The 17,725-nt window shown below is 49.3% G+C and overlaps 1 protein-coding gene across 3 annotated transcripts in view; it reads left to right on the top strand.

Annotated features, from left to right (window-relative positions):
- LOC142568047 (uncharacterized) overlaps nt 1-17,725 on the top strand; it is a 136,329-nt gene that overhangs the window by 9,045 nt on the left and 109,559 nt on the right. For 2 of the 3 annotated variants that reach the window (XM_075678126.1, XM_075678124.1), the window contains 2 exons: nt 9,901-10,005; nt 11,724-11,804. The exons of the other annotated variant lie outside the window; for it this stretch is intronic. In XM_075678126.1, coding sequence (XP_075534241.1) covers nt 9,901-10,005; nt 11,724-11,804 — 186 coding nt within the window. The remainder of the gene's footprint in view (nt 1-9,900; nt 10,006-11,723; nt 11,805-17,725) is intronic. 3 annotated transcript variants of the gene reach the window in all.

Below are 17,725 nucleotides of genomic sequence, written 5' to 3' on the forward strand. Positions count from 1 at the left end.
ACATGAGTTAGCACAGATTCAGCTTTAGGGTTTTACGAACCGATAGGAAGACAGGCGAATAATGCTAAGTGCTGACAGTGAAGTCTCATTCAGAAGTTATCGATCATGTATTGTGGGCACTAAGCTGGGAAGGAGCTCCATGCAGTGTATGGGCTTTAATGCTTCCATCAGGCTTCCCTGTGTGGTAATCGATTGCCACTGCTGTGTTCTTTTTGAAGACAAGGTCCTCTTAGCAGACTTCACTTGGGTTTAGCATATCTGTGCATCTTGCAATCACTTCCAGAAAAAAAGAATGTCTCTTTTGTGCAACCAGAGCGTCATAGCGAGTCATAAGAGGTATCAAAATGTAGGTCTCAACAAGGCAAGAAGCTAGAATTAGTTGCTGAGTAGGTAAAATTAATGATTGCAGCAAGCATGAGACGCACCCCAGGCATAATGTTCGTTCGCTGCCAGGCTCGGTGGCCTGCTAAAGGTCGGCAGGCAACATTGGTCACCGCACCGCAATATACACCGACGAGCACGGCTGCTCGCCGGTCAGTCATCGTTCAGCACCACCATGCTGCGGAGCGTCCGTCTATCAAAGGGTGCCTCGAGCCCTCCCTTGTTCACGAACCCGAGTGGATCGTGACACTGGCGACGAGTACCCATGGATCGTCCCACGCCGCCGCGCGCAGTGAAACACCGCCCCCCGTTGCTGTCACCATGCCGCTGTACGGAAGGCTCGAGCCGTTCGAGGGAGATGGGTCCGCCTGGCAAATTTACGAGGAGCAAGTCCACGTGTTCTTCCGGGCAAACGATACACCTGAGGCCGAACAGCGGGACATTTTCCTAGCCAGTTGAGGGACCCGCATCTTCAGCCTCTTGCTCGACCTTCTCAAGCCAGCCACGCTGTACGTTAAGACGCTGGGTGAGGTGCTTGCCGTACTGCGCTCGCATTTTAACCCAGCACCGTCCACACAAATAGAGCGTTTCCTCTTCAACAACCGGAGCGGCCGGGAAGGAGAGACCCTCGGGCAATTTGTTGCTGCGCTACGAGGGTTACCGAATGCCTGCACCTTCGGGGACCAACTGGACCCGCTGCTCCGGGACCGTTTCGTCTGTGGAATCAACAACCCCGCCATGCAGACGCGACTCCTGGAGCTTCCCGACCCATCGCTGGTCGACGCCATGAAGGCAGCGCTGGCAATGGAAGCTGCCGCCAAGGACGCCGGCGAGATTGCCCGTGCGACTGGCTCACCATCGGCGGAAGCAGCGATCAACGAGTTGGCGACAAAGGGCAGTACCTGTGGTCACTGTGGTGGTGCCCACTCCCCCTCACTGTGCCAGTTCTCTCAAGCGAGATGGCAGTGTCAGGACCTGCGGGGATTTCATCATTCATCATTTATTGACCCTTAAGGACCCTTTTCAGGGTATTACATAAGGGAGGGGCAAAAGCATCAAGAAACATTATGGTTTTCATTATACAATGGTTAACTCATTAGTACAACGGCAAACAAAACTTAGTATGCATGCTGCTAGTAGACGACGGGCAAGAAAAAATAAAGTAAGGTACGAACCGGACGTAGAAATGGCAACACAACCGGCAATATAACAGAAAAGTGAAGAAAAAAAAGAACTTGGACGTTAGAGTAACAGCATAGTACTGGTAGGTTAAGGGTTTAGAAAACATGACAAGAGGTGTCTAAATTTATCTGGATTACTTTCATTTACTATGCTGTTGGGTAGCGCGTTCCACGATTCAATAGCACTGGGTAAGAAAGAGTTGTTGAAGGCATTTGAGGAACCATGGAGACGTTGTAGACTCAGGTTGTTAAAGAGACGCTTAGAATAGCGGTTGGGCGGAAGTAAGAGAGTGTTCCTGAGTTGTGGGAAATTGTAATAGCGTTTGTGGAAGAGGGAAAGTTGTGAAATCTTCCTACTATGTTCTAGACTAGGGATGCTGAGGGATGATTTAATGCCGCTTATACTTGTATGCCAGTCATAGTTTGAAGCAATAAAACGTGCTGTGCGATTCTGCATTGCTTCGAGCGAGTTAGTAAGATAGGTCTGGTAAGGGTTCCAAATTGCTGAGGCATATTCAAGTTTAGTCCGAATGAATGTTTCATAGGCGAGCTTGCGTACGGGAACATGAGACAGAAAAATCGATCTTTTGAGTAGGCCAAGTGATTTAGAACAGTCATTTATAAGTTGAGTTATGTGTGCAGACCACCTAAGCTGATTAGTGATAGTAATGCCTAGATAACGGTAAGAGTCAACTTTAGTCAAGGATGTGGAATTAAGAAAGTACTGGTGGTTAATGATGTCCAGCTTGCGAGTTACACACATGTACTTGCACTTGGAAAAGTTACCATCAACCCCGTCGCTACCGTCGAGAAGTACCCGCTTCCCCGGATTGAAGATCTCTGGTCAGCATAGTCTGGTGGACAGAAGTTTCCCAAGCTCGACCTCAGAGATGCTTACCAGCAGCTGGTGCTCCAGGATGCCTCCCGGAAGTATGTCACTATATCGACAACTTTGGGACTCTTTCAGTACACGCGCTTACCGTTGGGCGTGGCCTCGGCCCCAGCCATATTCCAGAGGGAGATGGACAACCTCTTCAGGGGCATGAGGCACGTGGCAGTGTACTTGGACAACATCCTGGTTACTGGCAGTGACAACGGGGACCACCTACAGAACCTGCACAACGTCTTGGCATGACTGCAGGACGCCGGCCTCAAGCTCAAGCTAGAAAAGTGTGTTTTCCTAGCTCCCAGCGTTGAGTACTTGGGACATGTCATTTCCCAGGCAGGCCTAGCCCCGGCTCCCCGCAAAGTTGATGCGGTGCTCAAGGCACCTAAGCCCCAGAACAAGAAGGAGCTTCAGAGCTACCTGGGCCTCATCAACTTCTATAGGAGTTTTCTGCCGAACCTGTCGCGGCATCTACAGCCGCTCCATCTTCTGCTTCGAGATGGTCAACAGTGGGTCTGGAAGAAGGAGCAGGACCGAGCCTTCCTGCACAGCAAGGAGCTAATCACTAAGGCTCCAGTGCTGGTGCACTTCGTTCCTGCCAAGTCTGTCGTCCTTACTGTAGATGCGTCGCCGTACGGTGTGGAAGCCATCCTGGCACACCGGGACAAAAATGGCCAGGAACGCCCTTTGTCGCTTGCTTCTCGACGGCTTCATGCTGCAGAGCAACGTTACAGCCAGGTGGACAAAGAAGGTTTGGCGTCGGTGTCGAATGCTTCCACCAGTACCTGTGGGGCCGGAAGTTCGAGGCAGTCACAGACCACAAGCCGCTGTTGGGGCTGCTGGGGTCTGACAAGGCAGTTCCTGTGCAAGCATCACCTCGAGTGGTACGCTGGGCCTTGAGGCTGGCAGCTTACAGTTACCAGCTGGTCTACCGTCCGGGAAAGGACCTGGGACCTGCTGATGCCCTGAGCCACCTGCCCCTGCCAGAGGTGCCTGATGCTGTTCCAGAACCTGCTGAAGTGTTCATGCTGGAACACGCGTACCCGGAGGTGCTCTCCAGATCTGCGGTATCTTAAGCGACCAGCCGGGACCCAGTCCCGTCTTAGGTGGTCAAGGCGGTGTCCCGTGAAGAGGAATTGGTGCGGCAAGCCTATAGCCACAAGGCCGCTGAGCTGAGCTTGCAGCAGGGCTGCCTACTGTGGGGTTCGAGGGTGGTGATCCCACAAAGTCTCCAGTCCAGGGTCCTGCAGTTGCTGCACGCGGGTCATCCTGACATAGAAAAGGCCAAGATGGTGGCCCGGTCCCATGTTTGGTGGCCTGGCCTGGACCAAGACATCGCTAACTTGGTGCAGAGCTGCCAAATCTGCCAGGAGAATCAGCGAGCCTCGCGTCGTGTGGAAATCACCCCCTGGCTGTTCCCACAGAGACCCTGGTCCCGCCTACATGCGGATTTTGGGGGACCCTTTAATGGCCATTACTTCCTGGTGGTGGTGGACGCATTTTTGAAGTGGGTGGAGGTTCTACCTGTCACCACTCCATCAGCAGGCACAACCATTGCAGCGCTACGACAGGTCTTCGCCGCCCAGTGGTTGCCGGATGTCATCGTGTCCGACAATGGTCCTGCTTTCGCCAGCACAGAGTACCTGGCCTGGCTGACGAAGAACGGAATCCGCCAGATGATTGTTTCGCTGTACCACCCAGCTTCAAATTGTGCAGCCGAGCGGGTGGTGGAAACCATCAAAGACAAGCTCAAGAAAAGCCAGACTGGGGATTTCCGGACTCAGATTGCCCGGATACTGTTTCAGTACCGTACCACGCCTCACGATGTCACTGGCCGTGCCCCCCTGTGAGCTCCTGCTGTGTCTAATGGTCAAGACCCCCTTGGACGTCTTGCATCCGGACCTCCGATCCACAGTGCTTTTGAAGCAGCTGAAGCAGAAGCTAGCTGCTGACCAAGGGTGCCGTCCCGGGCCTTTGTGAGAGTCGAGAGCTCCAGTTTTCACCAGGAACTTCCGTCCTGGTCCACCATGGTCTGCCGGACAGTTGGTGCCTCCTGTCAGCGCCTCATCGCTGCTCGTCCGCATGCCAGATGGGGCCATGTGGCACAGACACGCCGACCATGTCATGCCTCGGGTGGATCGTGACAATGATATGAGTGTAATTAATGCCAATAAGTAGAAAATCAACGGCATTGCACTATACCCCTGTAAAGGGTGCTCTGCCGTAGATATGTACAGCTGCTATATGGCACACTTTCGAAAAATGGAGCGAGTTTTCTTGGGCTAAGCAGGGCTTGCAGAAGGCTATGGTGTCTGGAAGGTGGCTTCGGCAGTGCCCATCAGAAGCAAAAATTATAGAAGGTAAAACTAGCGATAAATGCGTAATTAGTGTAAATGTAGTAGAAAATTAACCGCATATTACCGCGTCTCTTTCATATCGACGACAAGGACAGTGATGGGAGCTCTAGTAGGCTTCATCACGTGCATCAGCCTAGCAGAGATTAAAAGACGAAGAAGTAATCTCTAGGCTTGTCTACTAAAACAAGCTGTTTTTGTTATACTTGTCCTCCTCCCCTGTCTTTGTTGCACCACGACACTGGTGGAGATGCAGGGTACGACAACCCGATGCTCCGGACTCTCCTGGTAGTTGTTCATCGAGCCCTTACACTGTCGCCCATGGCAACGCCTGTGCATCGTTTCAGTCATTGGTTGCAAGGCGTTGCTCCAGAGCTCGCCCCCTTGCAGGAACCTTCGTCCAGACACTGCCCATCACCGTCCATGGCCGACGCCAGCCTGCCACAGGATCTCGAAAGCGTCCGTTTGTCCAGCCCGCCACAGATAACCCTTCTTCAGCTTCAAATCCCGGATCGCTTTCACGGTAGCACCTTTGAATACATCGAAGACTGGCTTGACCAATTTGAGCGCGTTGCCAAGATCAGTGAGTGGAGTTCTAAACAAAGGCTCACTAATGTCTATTTTGCCCTTGGCGAGAGGGCTCGGACGTGGTATGAAAGACGAGAAGGCAGTCTATCCACATGGAGTGACTTCCCCCAGTAGCTCCTTGACACCCTTGCGAGTGTCAACCGACAGGACCATGCCCAGCAGGTTTCGGGTTTCAGAAACTCAAATACGCTGTCACAATGTTCGCCGAGGACATGGCCTGTCTGTGTCGTAGAGCTGACCCAAACATGGCAGATAAGAAGTTACACTACCTCATGCACGCCGTGAAAGAGCAGTTGTTCGCCGGACTGGTGCACAATCCACCAAGTACCGTGGCTGATTTTATCAAGAAAGCTACTGCTATTGGAGCGAGCACTTCGACAACGATGCAGGCAGTAAGATCGCTTGTCGATCAGCAACGAGGTCACTGCCGCCACCATAACTGCTGGCACTCAGAGCTCTCTGCACGATCTGATTAGAGAGATTGTTTGTGAAGAAATTCAAGAGCTCGCAACTCTGACAGTGGAACCCCCAGTGGCATCTGTAGCCGAAGTCATACGTGACGAAATCAGGCAAGCGTTGCCATCTCTGAACCTTAGTCCTGAGCCGCATTCCATGAACTATGCCGCCGCGGTGTGATGTTCACCACCTGTTATGTCAATACCGCCAGCCGTTGACTGCCGCACCTTGGTCATCCCAGGAAGAGCCTCTGAGATGTCCACAGCTTCGGAAAACGGACGTATGGCAGACTGCAGATCGGTGCCCACTCTGTTTCAACTGCGGTGGCGTTGGCCACATTTCCCGTGATTGCTGGCATCACGATGTACCTCTTCGCCCATGGTTTGACGGTTGACGTGCCAACGACGGCTACTCGCTACACCGCCAAGCTCCTTTTCAAGGGTCTCCAGCCACACGCTCTCGCTGAGCCAATGATGATGAGTCACTGCCGAATTGCCAGGCCAACATGGGCCATCGGTCGCAATCTCCATCTTCTACATATTCGTCTGCACCAATACGCCGCACTTTCACTGACCTCAGATACAGGAAGTCACCTAGCCCACGCCGGGGAAACTAAAATCGGCGACCTTCAGGGGTAAGATTACAAGCTGTTGCAACGATAAAAAGCCCCTGTTGCTTCCTCCACAGGACACTATGAAGCCAACGAGCTGTAACAGCAACGAAGTTGTAAGTGCAGACCTTATTGTTTTTGTTGACGGGCAGCAAGTGACAGCTTTGGTCAACACTGGTGCTGACTTCTCCATAATAAGTCAAGACCTTGCAGTTAATCTCAAGAAAATAGACACCGTGGACAGGACCCCAAATAAGGACTGCAGGAGGCCAGTTACTGATGCCTGCCGGACAATGTACGGTGAGAGTCAACATAGGAGGTGCATCTTTCATTGCCACGTTTGATTGCCACATCAGGAGTCGGTTGCATGCCCTTAACCAAGCACTAAATAATCACTGAAGACACGGCGAGACCAATTCACCAGAACCCTTATCGTGTGGATCTAAAAGAACATGAAGCGATACAGGAGCAAGTAACTAGAATGCTCGAAGATGACATAATTCAACCGACCAAGAGCCCCTGCGCATCGCCGGTAGTTTTTGTGTCAACTACCGCAAGCTAAATCAGGTTACAAAGAAAGATTTCTACCCACTCCCACATTTAAATTACTCCCTTGACCGGCTTCAATACTCTCGTTACTTTTCCTCAACGGACTTAAAAAGTGCATATTGGCAAATCAAGGTGGGCTGAAGAGACCACGAGAAAACTGCTTTTATGGCACCAGGCGAACTGTACGAATTTAAAGTTTTGCCCTTTGGTTTGTGCTCTGTGCCCGCAACTTTCCAAAGGCTCATGGATACTGTGCTATCATGGGTGAAGTGGAAAACCTGCTTGGTCTATCTCAACTACGTCATTGTGCTTTCTGCAACATTTGACGAGCACCTGCAATGACTGAAAGTGGTTCTGCAAGCCATCCAGTCGGCGGGCCTCATGCTGAAGCCAGAGAAATGTCACTTTTGCATTGAGGAACTGCAGTTTCTTGGTCACGTTGTCAGTCATGCTGGTGTTTGTCTCGATCCTTAAAAAATTGCCGGTGTCGCACAGTTTCCTATACCATCTTACAAAAAAGCTGTCAGGCGCTTTCTCGGCCTCTCTGCATATTATCGTCGGTTTATTGCAGATTTTGCATGCATTGCATCGCCATAAACTCAACTCATAAGAGACAATGTGGCATTTGTGTGGGGCGATGCACAGAAAACTGCATTTAATAAGCTGAGGCAACGACTACAATCACCTCCAGTACTTGCCTACTTTGACGAAGCAGACCCTACGACTCTTCACACTGATGCCAGCAATGTTGGTCTGAGAGCAGTGCTCGTGCAGTTGCAGGACAACAATGAAAGGGTGATTGCCTATGCAAGCAGAATGCTCTCGCACACAGAAGTCAATTACTCGACAACTGAGAAGGTATGGGCGGTTGTGAAATTTCGCCTATATTTGTACAGCCGCCATTTCAAAGTTATCAGTGATCATTATTCACTATGCTGGCTGACAAAGCTGAAAGATCCTGCTGGGCGACTAACATGCTGGAGCCTCAGGCTGCAAGAGTTCGGCATGACGGTCATCTTCAAGTCGGGGAAAAGACATACCGACGCTGATTGCCTGTCACGGTCTCAGATAGAGTCGACTGCTTCATCCTATGAAGATGAAATGCCACTCCTTGGTGTTCCTGATACGGCCGCCGTTGCACACCAACAACGTGATGACCCTGAGTTGCTTGCCCTTATTAATTTTTTAGATGGACGAACTCTTGAGGCTCTTAGAATTTTTTCAGGAGGCCTGTCGTCGTTTTGTTTACTCAACGGTGTTCTCAACAAAAGGAACTTTTCACCCATTGGATGCAACTATTTACTGGTTCTTCCTATGCCCCTTCGGACTCCAAGCATGTCACAACGAGGTAACTTCAGGCCGCTTAGGCTACATGCGTACACTGAACAGAGTACGACAAAGGTACTGCTGTCCAAGACTCGACATGGCCGTGAAACATGTACGGACTTGCCTCGATTGCCAGAGGCACAAGTCATCCCAAACAAAATCAACCAGCCTGCTACAACTCGTTCAGGTCCCATGCACACCATTTGACCAGATCAGAATGGACCTTTTGGGCCCACTTCCGGCGTCTAGTGCAGGAAACCACTGGGTTATTGTTACGACTGATTATCTGACTTGCTACACATTAACAAAGGCTCTCCCACAAGGCACAGCAGCAGAGATGGCACGATTTTTCATAAAGAATGTTGTGTTGAGGCATGGTGCACCAACCATCATAATCACAGACAGAGGAACCGCATTCACTGCAGCGCTTTTAGATAATGTTCTGATGCTCAGTGGAACGACTCACTGAAAAACAACGGCCTACCATCCACAAACCTACGGACGCACAGAGCACCTAAACAGAACTCTTGAAGACATGCTTTCCATGTATGTGGATGTCGAACACAAAAATTGGGATGAGATCTTGCCTGATATAACTTTTGCGTACAACACTGCTAAGCAAGAAACAACACAGATGACTCTGTTCAGCCTTGTTCACGAACGGGAAGTATGGACGGTGTTGGATGCAATGCTCCCACACGGATGCAGATGCATTTAGACAACGCACTGAAGAAGCTAGTCAGCTCGTACGCATACGCATCTGTCAACAGCAGGACTCGACGCAGGCCACTACAATGGTCGCCATATACCAGTAACCTATGAAACCGGCAACAGAGTGTGGGTTTGGACGCCCATCCGAAGACTATGCGAGAAGCTATTAAGGTGATACTTCGGACCGTATCAAGTACTACTCCTAAGTGACGTCACATACGACGTAGTCCCAGGTAGCCCCTGTTGCATGAGGCACTGCCAACACCGGCCTGAAGTTGTGCACGTACTATGCATGAAACTGTACGTCACTGAGTGAATGTGCAAGGAACTTCACACCAGTGACCTCCTCTAGCATTGGGGCAATGCTCCTTTTTAGAGGGAGGCAAATGCCGCGTCTCTTCTATGTCGACGACAAAGACAACGATAACAGCTTTAGTAGGCTTTGTCTCATGCATCAGCCTAGTGGGGATTAGAAGATGAAGAAGTAATCTCTTTGGCTCGACTACTAAAACAAACTGTTTTAGTTATACATGTCATTGTCTCGTATCTTCGTAGTACTGCGACAATATTGCACCATAGGCTGCACTAACTTCGGGATTGGTCCACCTGGCTTCCTGGTAAAAAAAAGAAAGAAAGAAAGAACAAGGAGTCGACCAAGTGTCAATGCTAAAGACAAGGTTGACCTAATTGCATGTGAAATCCTTTATGAATAAGATGCGAAATAACCCAAATGAGTGATTAATGAACATGAAAAAGAGACAGAATAGAGATAAATCAATACCTAATCATCAAATAATTTGCACCACCATGTACGTCGACCTTACCTTCTTTAGCGTCAACACTTCCTTTTTACCACAGCCGCTTACCACTGGAGAAATGTCCCGGGAGGACCGGGAACGACTGGTCCAGCAGCGCATGGAGGATATGAGGCGTAAAAATGAAGAACTGCTCCGACGCCATGCAGTGAGGACATTATTTCACTTCTTATTTCACAATGTGCTAAGTGTGCCAGTTATATATCTTGTACTTTCCCATTATTTGCCCTGAGTTCACTGTTGATTTGTAGGCACATTTATATCTACATTTCACGTTTTATACTTTTTTTTCAATTCAGGGGTAAAAATTTTGTGTTATTTTCAAAGAGGAAATTGGGGATAAATTGGCTTCTTGTCTGGAAATCCAAAGTTTGAGATTTTTTCTGGTAACTTTCACAAATGATTAACACAGGCATTTGTCTCCTTTTGGAGACAAACATTTTATTTAAACAAGCTAAATCACTGACAGAAACAACAACATGAAGGTGTTCATGTTGTGCACATATGCTTAAGGAGAGGGACACGCAGAATGAAAGAGCACTGTGGGCATGTGCTCGAATCATGACACTTGATGGATATCAGTCGCTCTCCTTGTATATCAGTTCCTTGCCTTGTTTCCTTCTTTTTTGGCAGTGTAATTATTCAGTTCTTTAGGAAAATAATAAAACAAGTTGGAAGTCGGCACTCATTCACTCTGCCTGTCCCTCTTCCCAAGTATGTGTGTGCTGTGAATGCTTTCAAGATGCATCGTTACTAACTCGTATGAGCTTCAACCCTTGCATGATATTGAATGACAAGCAGGGTTGCTTCCAAGTTATGTGATGAACTTATCTATACAAGTTCCCACTATCGGGCATTATTCACACTTTTGAATGAAAACAAATGAGAATAACATCCTTGGCGATCCCTTGTTTACTTTATCCTTTGCACTTCCTTTATCAAAGAAAAAAAAGTCACTAATAGTAGAGCACACGGGCATGCTTCTTAAGATGTGTGGTGCATTTATTTAACTTACAACCCCTTGTAGACATACATTGCCATTTGCATTTTGAGCATTTCTCTGTCCATTCTAGGCCTGCCAGGCCTGTTGTCCTTGTTGTCCTTGTTCTACTGCATCGCTCCAAATGCCCGTGCAACAAAATTGATAGAATACCAGCTAGCCCCATCTGGCACCTTTATATGAACATACCTTAGTAGAGAAAATGACCTCGCCACAACACAGCTACCATTTGCAATGCATAATAACATCAGTGCTGCGTTCACTTCCTGGTGCATCATCACTGTTTACATGTGCGTGACGCGTGGGAACTGCAATGTGATATGCCATTGTGGTAGTCATGTACTAAATGCGGCTACTTAAAGGACAACAAGCTTTTGTTCACTGAATGCCTGCAGGTGCTGAATATATTGCCCATTTCAGTTTTTGCTTGAGTGTTGGATGAAAAGGAAGCACATATCATATGCACACAGGCATAATATTAATGTGATACATATATCTTGACCACTTGCTCACACAAGTGATGCCTGCATTTATTCTTACTCTTTATGAAAGGTCAAAACAGGAAGGAGAGATCAGGTTTAACCCAATTTTCATGCTTTGTTTGGGGTGCAAAAATAAAAAATTATCTGATGATTTTACCTGAAAACGAAGGACCCTACTAATATTGTATGTCTCTAAATTGCCCCTGATGTGGTGACCTCTGGGGTGCTTAGTGCACTGAAATAGTGACCTACAGCTGCCATTATTTCTAGTGTTGCTCAATTCTTCCCCCATTAATGTTATAGAAATGTGGGACCCCCCCACATTCATTGTTTTGCCAAGGAAAGCATCGTGTCCTGTACTATAAACTTGTCTCATGCCACCAGGAAATTGAAGCAGACAAGAAGAATGCTGACCTGCTCAGCAGTGCAGCCATCAAAGACAATTCCCTTCGGAAGCCACCATCTGTAAGTTTCTTTACTCCTTAAGTCCGATAAGTAAGGTGTTAGCTTGAGCTGATCGGTTAGATTTCTTACTTAACCTAGCACAAAGAAAAAAGATGAGTAAGACAATACGAGCGCAGTCATCTTCTCACTCATTCGTGTCTTTTCACTGTTTTAATTATGGAGTCAATTAAGCCAGCTACTTGACTGATATAACAGACATGCAAAGTACCTGGAATGTGTGTAGTGCATCTTTCTGCTATAAGATATCCTTGTAAGGGCAAGCTGTGCTTTGCTTATTTTCTGGCTTAACATATTGAAATGAGCAGAGATAAATGGGACCGTGTTTCCTCTGCAGAAGATATGGCCGGTACAACCAGTATGACCGAACGTTAGGTTAGCCCCACTATGCCGTCTCTTTCGTCTTGTTGGTGATCGTCGTCTTTGTTCCTTTCGTGGCACCGTGACATAACCCCCGGTGGCAAAAGCGCCAACCCGGCGCCTTCTAGATGGCAGCCGCATTATATGGCTTGAGATGACCCACGTGGATTATATCAGTTGACGTGGACAACGGGGATGCATCGGCTGGAACTACTTCATAAGTCACATCACTGAGCTGTTGGACGATGCGGTAAAGGCCAGAGTACCGGGAGAGCAGTTTTTGCTATAGGCCCACATGCCGTGAAGGAGTACAAAGGACGACGAGGTCGCCGGCAGAGAACTGGGCATCACAATGACGGTTGTCATAAAGAGACTTCTGTCTTGCCTGCGACTCAGAAAGGCGACGGTGGGCAATCTGGCGAGCCTGGGCGGCTGTACTTATAGTGTCGTGAGCATACTCAGATGGAAACTCGAGAGCAGTTGGCAGGAGCATGTCGAAAGGCAGTGTCGGGTCACAACCAAAAAGGAGATAGAAGGGGGAGTAGAGAGCGGTGACGTGGCAAGTTGTACGCGAACGTCACAAATGGAAGCGCGGCATCCAATCATGATGATCTGAGGAGACATACGTCGAGAGCATATCTGTAAGGGTTCGGTTCTGACGTTCAGTGAGGCTGTTCGTTTGAGGGTGGTATGCTGTCGTGAACTTGTGCTTCGTGGCACAAGACCGAAGTAGATGTTCAATAACCCAAGATAAAAAGATCGGCTCCTGTCTGTGAGAAGCTGGCAAGGAGCTCCGTAGTGTAAGATGACGTCTTGGAGCAGGAAGTCTGCGACGTCGGTTGCACAACTGGTCTGGATGGCTCGTGTGACGGCATAGCGGGTTGAATAATCTGTTGCAACGGCAATGTACTTATTTCCAGCTCTGGTAGGGAAAGGGCCCAACAGGTTGAGGCCAACACAATAAAACAATTCGGTGGGTATATCAATTGGCCGGAGGGTTCCAGCCGAAAGCAAAGCAGGCTTCTTACGACGTTGGCATGGTTTGCAAGCAGTGACATAACGTCGCACGGTACAGTAGAGTCCAGGCCAGAAAAATCGTCGCCAGACACGGTCACAGGTCCTGGAAACACTCAGGTGGCCAGCTGTGGGGACATCATGGAGTTGCGCGAGTACATTTGCCCGAAGATGAGGAGGAATGACTATCAGCAGTTCGTGTCCTTCTGTGCACATATTTCGGCGTCATAACATGCTGGTCCAAAACGAGGAACAAGCTAAGCAAGGGGTCTGACGGATCAGAACAGAGGCAGCTGATGAGGGCGCGCAGTGATATATCACGTGCTTGCTCCTCGCCGATGTGGTGGAAGGCGGAGAGCATGAATATTCCAGCAGTTGCATCACTGGAGTCTGGAGCGTCGATGGGGTGCCGAGACAAACAATTGGCATCCTGGTGTGGCCTACCGGACTTGTACACTACTGTGTAGGTGAATTCTTGAAGATGTAGTGCCCAGTGACCTAGATGACCCGTTGGATCCTTAAGTGTCGAGAGCCAACAGAGAGCACGATGGTCCATGGTAACAGTGAAAAGTCGACCATATAAGTATGGCCGGAATTTGGTCACTGCCCATACGAGTGCAAGGCACTCGCACTCTGTAATGGAGTAATTGTGTTCAGCGTGCGGGGTAAAGCAGGCGACTTGCGTACGCAATAACTTTGTCACGCCGACGTTGACACTGAGCTAAAACCGCACCAATTCCATAGCCACTAGCATCTGTACGGGCCTCTGTTGGGGCAGGTGGGTTGAAGCAAGAATTGGCAGAGTAGTGAGCAAGGTGATAAGGCGTTGGAAGGCAGCAGCTTGGCCAGGACCCCATGAAAAGGAGGTGCCTTTCTTCACAAGTTCAGTCAGAGGCTGAACAACTATGCGAAAATTTCTGACAAATCAACAGAAATAAGAGCATGAGGCCTACAAAGCTGCGGACGTCTTTGGCACAGGTTGGCACAAGAAAATCGAGAAGAGCACGAACTGTCGCGGGATTGGGGCGGACTCCAAATAAGTTGCCAGATGCGTCGTCTATGTGTGGCAGTGGATAGACATCCTTCTTTGTTATCTTGTTTAGATGGTGGTAACCTATGCAGAATCACCAGGTGTTGTCCTTCTTTTTGACCAAGACAACAGGAGAAGCCCACGAGCTCGACGATGGTTCAATGATGCCCTTGGTAAGCATCTTATCAAGCTCCTGTTGTATTACCCAGCGCTCGGCGTGTGCCACGCAATAGGGCCATTGAAGTGCATCACTGGTATGTATGTGATGCTTAACTAGGGAAGTTTGTCCCAAAGGCCGACCATCAAGGTAAAAAATGGCGGAATAAGATGTGAGCAGATGACGAAGATCATCGGTTTGTTTAGGGGTAAGGTCCGCGGCTATCATCTTGGTAATGTTGTCGTGCACTGGAGGCGATGTGGCAGAATGAGAATTGCAGGCGGTGGAAGAGTTGGAGGAAGACGGAAGAGAAAAGAGGGAAGAAAGGTCATACTCATGCGACGGTGACAGTGTGAAAAGAGAGATCCCTTTGGGTAGTACTTGAGGGCAGAATCCAAAATTCAGGAGCGGAAGGTAAGTTTTGTTAGATGATATGGTCACTACAGTGTAAGGAAACAACATGCCATGTGAAAGGAAGGCACTGACACAGGAAGTGACGACATAGTCAACATCCAGTACACAGGGGTTGGGCACAGCAGTGATACAGGCCAGTGCCTGTGGAAATAGACGAACAAAGTCGGCGCAACACAGCTGGACCGGTATGGTGTCGGTAAGGTCGGTAACATCAGCCAAGCAGTCAAATATAGCTGAGTGGGCAGATAAAAAATCAAGGCCAAAGGTCACGCCATGAGGGCAATGGTCAAGTACATGGAACAATACAGATCTGTGGCGACCGGTGACGCTGACACGAGCGGCACACATTCCCAGCACAGCGGGAGTTCTATCAGCGACTCATACGATGCGGGACTCGGCATGAGAGCTCTTTCTTGAGCCGCTTCCGGAGATCAGCACTCATGACCGAGATGTGTGCGTCGTGTGTGTGTGTCGATCAGGTCAGTAACAGGTAGGTCATCAACTTTCACAGTGATTAGGTTCTGATCTGTCGGCAATGTAAGGAGAGGATTTGCAGTTCGAGAGTTCAATGCAGCGTCACCTCCAGGAGCTGCATCCGTCAGTTTTCTGGGGATGAGCGTACGAAGGGTGAGGCGATGAAAAACGACAGGGCAGGGGCGAGTGGGAACGATGATTGCGCAGTGACAGGGAACGGCTCAAGTGTAGGATGGACACAGAAGGGCTGCGGTCTTGGTATGTCGGGTCATTTGGAGCATGAAATGGCTGGCGCTGGTTGTCATTGTGGCAGTAGTAGAACGTGGAGCGTGAAAACGAGGGCTTACGATAATGGCAATAGCGAGAAATGTGCCCCACGCCGCTGCAATGGAAGCATATGGGCTTGTCGTCTGGTGTTCGCCATTGGGCCGGATCTTGATAGCGTCGAAACGTCATCGGAGGTTGATGAAGAAGGGCACGGCTAACCGGAAGGCATGTTATGGAGCACGCAGGTTGAGTGCTTGCGTGGGTTAGTTCCTCGCAGACAACTGCGTGGATGAGGGAGATCGCCAATTGTGTATCCTCAGAAGGGCATGCAAAAGAAGATGCCGACACAGCCTCAATTTCGCGCCGCACAATTTGGACAATGCTATCTGTAGTGGACGATTGAAGAGCCAAATGAGCATCTTTGCACGATGACGTATGAACTGTCTGGCAATGCGACGACTTTTTGCATCTTCGAAACGCCTGCACTCATGGATAATTTCATCGACCGTCGAGCAGTCTTTAAAAATAAGCAAGTTAAATGCATCATTGGTGATGCCTTTCAGAATATGCCTCGCTTTGTCACCTCAGGCACACTGGCATCAACATGGCGGCCAAGAGCTAGGACATCAAGGATGTACGCAACGTATGACTCTATAGCTGTCTGAGCCCAACAGGATAGGTCTCTTGCAGCGGTGCACTTGCGACCAGCAAGCTTGCTTAAGAGTTTGCGAAGTTTTTGCTTGCATATGTCCCAGCTGGTCAACTCTTCTTCGTGTGTGCCATACCAGGTGCGTGCTGATCCCTGGAGGTAGAAGAGAAGATTTGCAAGCATCACTGTCGGGTCCCATCGGTTGTGTGCAGCGACATGTTCGTCTATGCCAAGCCATTCTTCGATGTCAACTTTGTCGGTGCTGTTACCAGAGAAGGTGCCAGGGTCATGTGGATGGGTCAAGACGACTGACAGTTGCGGTGTCGCGGATGCTGACGGCCCAAGTGTGTAGGGTGCTGACGCCGTGCTTAACCCAGCGGCCTGGTCGTCTGTCAGCATGGTAGGATGGCCGAGGACAAGCCTGCTGCAGAGTTCCGTCTTGTGCAATACCCAGCACCTCCACCAAAAATGAAACAGGTAGAGATATAAGGTTAAATGGGACCACTTTTGCTCTGTAGAACATATGGCTGGTACAACCAGTATGGCCGAACGTTAGGTTAGCCCCACTATGTTGTCTCTTTAATCTATTTGGTGATCGTCGTCTTTGTCCCTCTCTTGCCATCGTGACAATTTTGTCACGAACAGTGGCGAAGACAAAGATGTAGTGGGGCTGAGTCAGAGTCTCTCCTGTCGGACTGAAAAACCGGCTCAAACCTGTGTGTCCTGTGCAGTTTTCATTAGCCAAGTGCTAGCCGTTTACTGTTGAGTAAATACGCCCCGTAACATCTTTTTGGTGGAGGTTGTGGGCTCTATTCTTCCTGGCCCTGGATCTTAGGAGCGGATGCCACGTTTCTCTGACCTCCATGGCTGAAGGCAGTACACCGTCATTGCAGCCGACAGCTCCAGCCACTGTGTTCCTTTCGCATCCCCTCGACCCCGGCACATTTTGCTGTACGGACAACAATGCTGTCAACGATTGGCTCCTATTGTAAAAGCACGTCAGCAAGCACCACAGGTGGTGGTATGTGACACTATGCTTGTCAACATCGTTTCCTACCTATGGGGCACAGCTCGTGTGTGGTTCAACATGCACAAAAAAAGCTGACACGTTGGGATATTTGCAATGGAGAAGATGCGCGAATTGTTTGGCCGATTGGTCGCAGAACAAATGACAGCTCGGGATGAACTCGTGGCCAGAGCTCAGACATCGACGAAATCGTATGTCACATACATTCAAGACGGGTGCAATAAATGCCCTTGTGATTGTTTGCACTACTGTGTTGTCGTTCCTTTGTCCCGAGAGTACGGGTGGGAGAGACCCCACATCTAGCGCCCAACGTGGGGCTCTTGGGGCATCGGACGATAGTTTTAACAGTTTTGCTTCGTTCGAGACCTTTGTTTGAACCGAAGCGTAGGCCTAGCGTGAATTTTGATCGCGGCGTGCTTCTTGAATCGCGGCGTGCTTTCTTGAGCGAGGTGATGGTGGCTGTAGTGTGTTTGAACATGTCAACATGCTAAGCCTTTTCGCAAGTGTTTTTTTTTTAATGACATTCGTCAGT

The sequence above is a fragment of the Dermacentor variabilis genome, unplaced genomic scaffold, assembly GCF_050947875.1.
Source record: "Dermacentor variabilis isolate Ectoservices unplaced genomic scaffold, ASM5094787v1 scaffold_16, whole genome shotgun sequence".
Classification (NCBI taxonomy): domain Eukaryota; kingdom Metazoa; phylum Arthropoda; class Arachnida; order Ixodida; family Ixodidae; genus Dermacentor; species Dermacentor variabilis.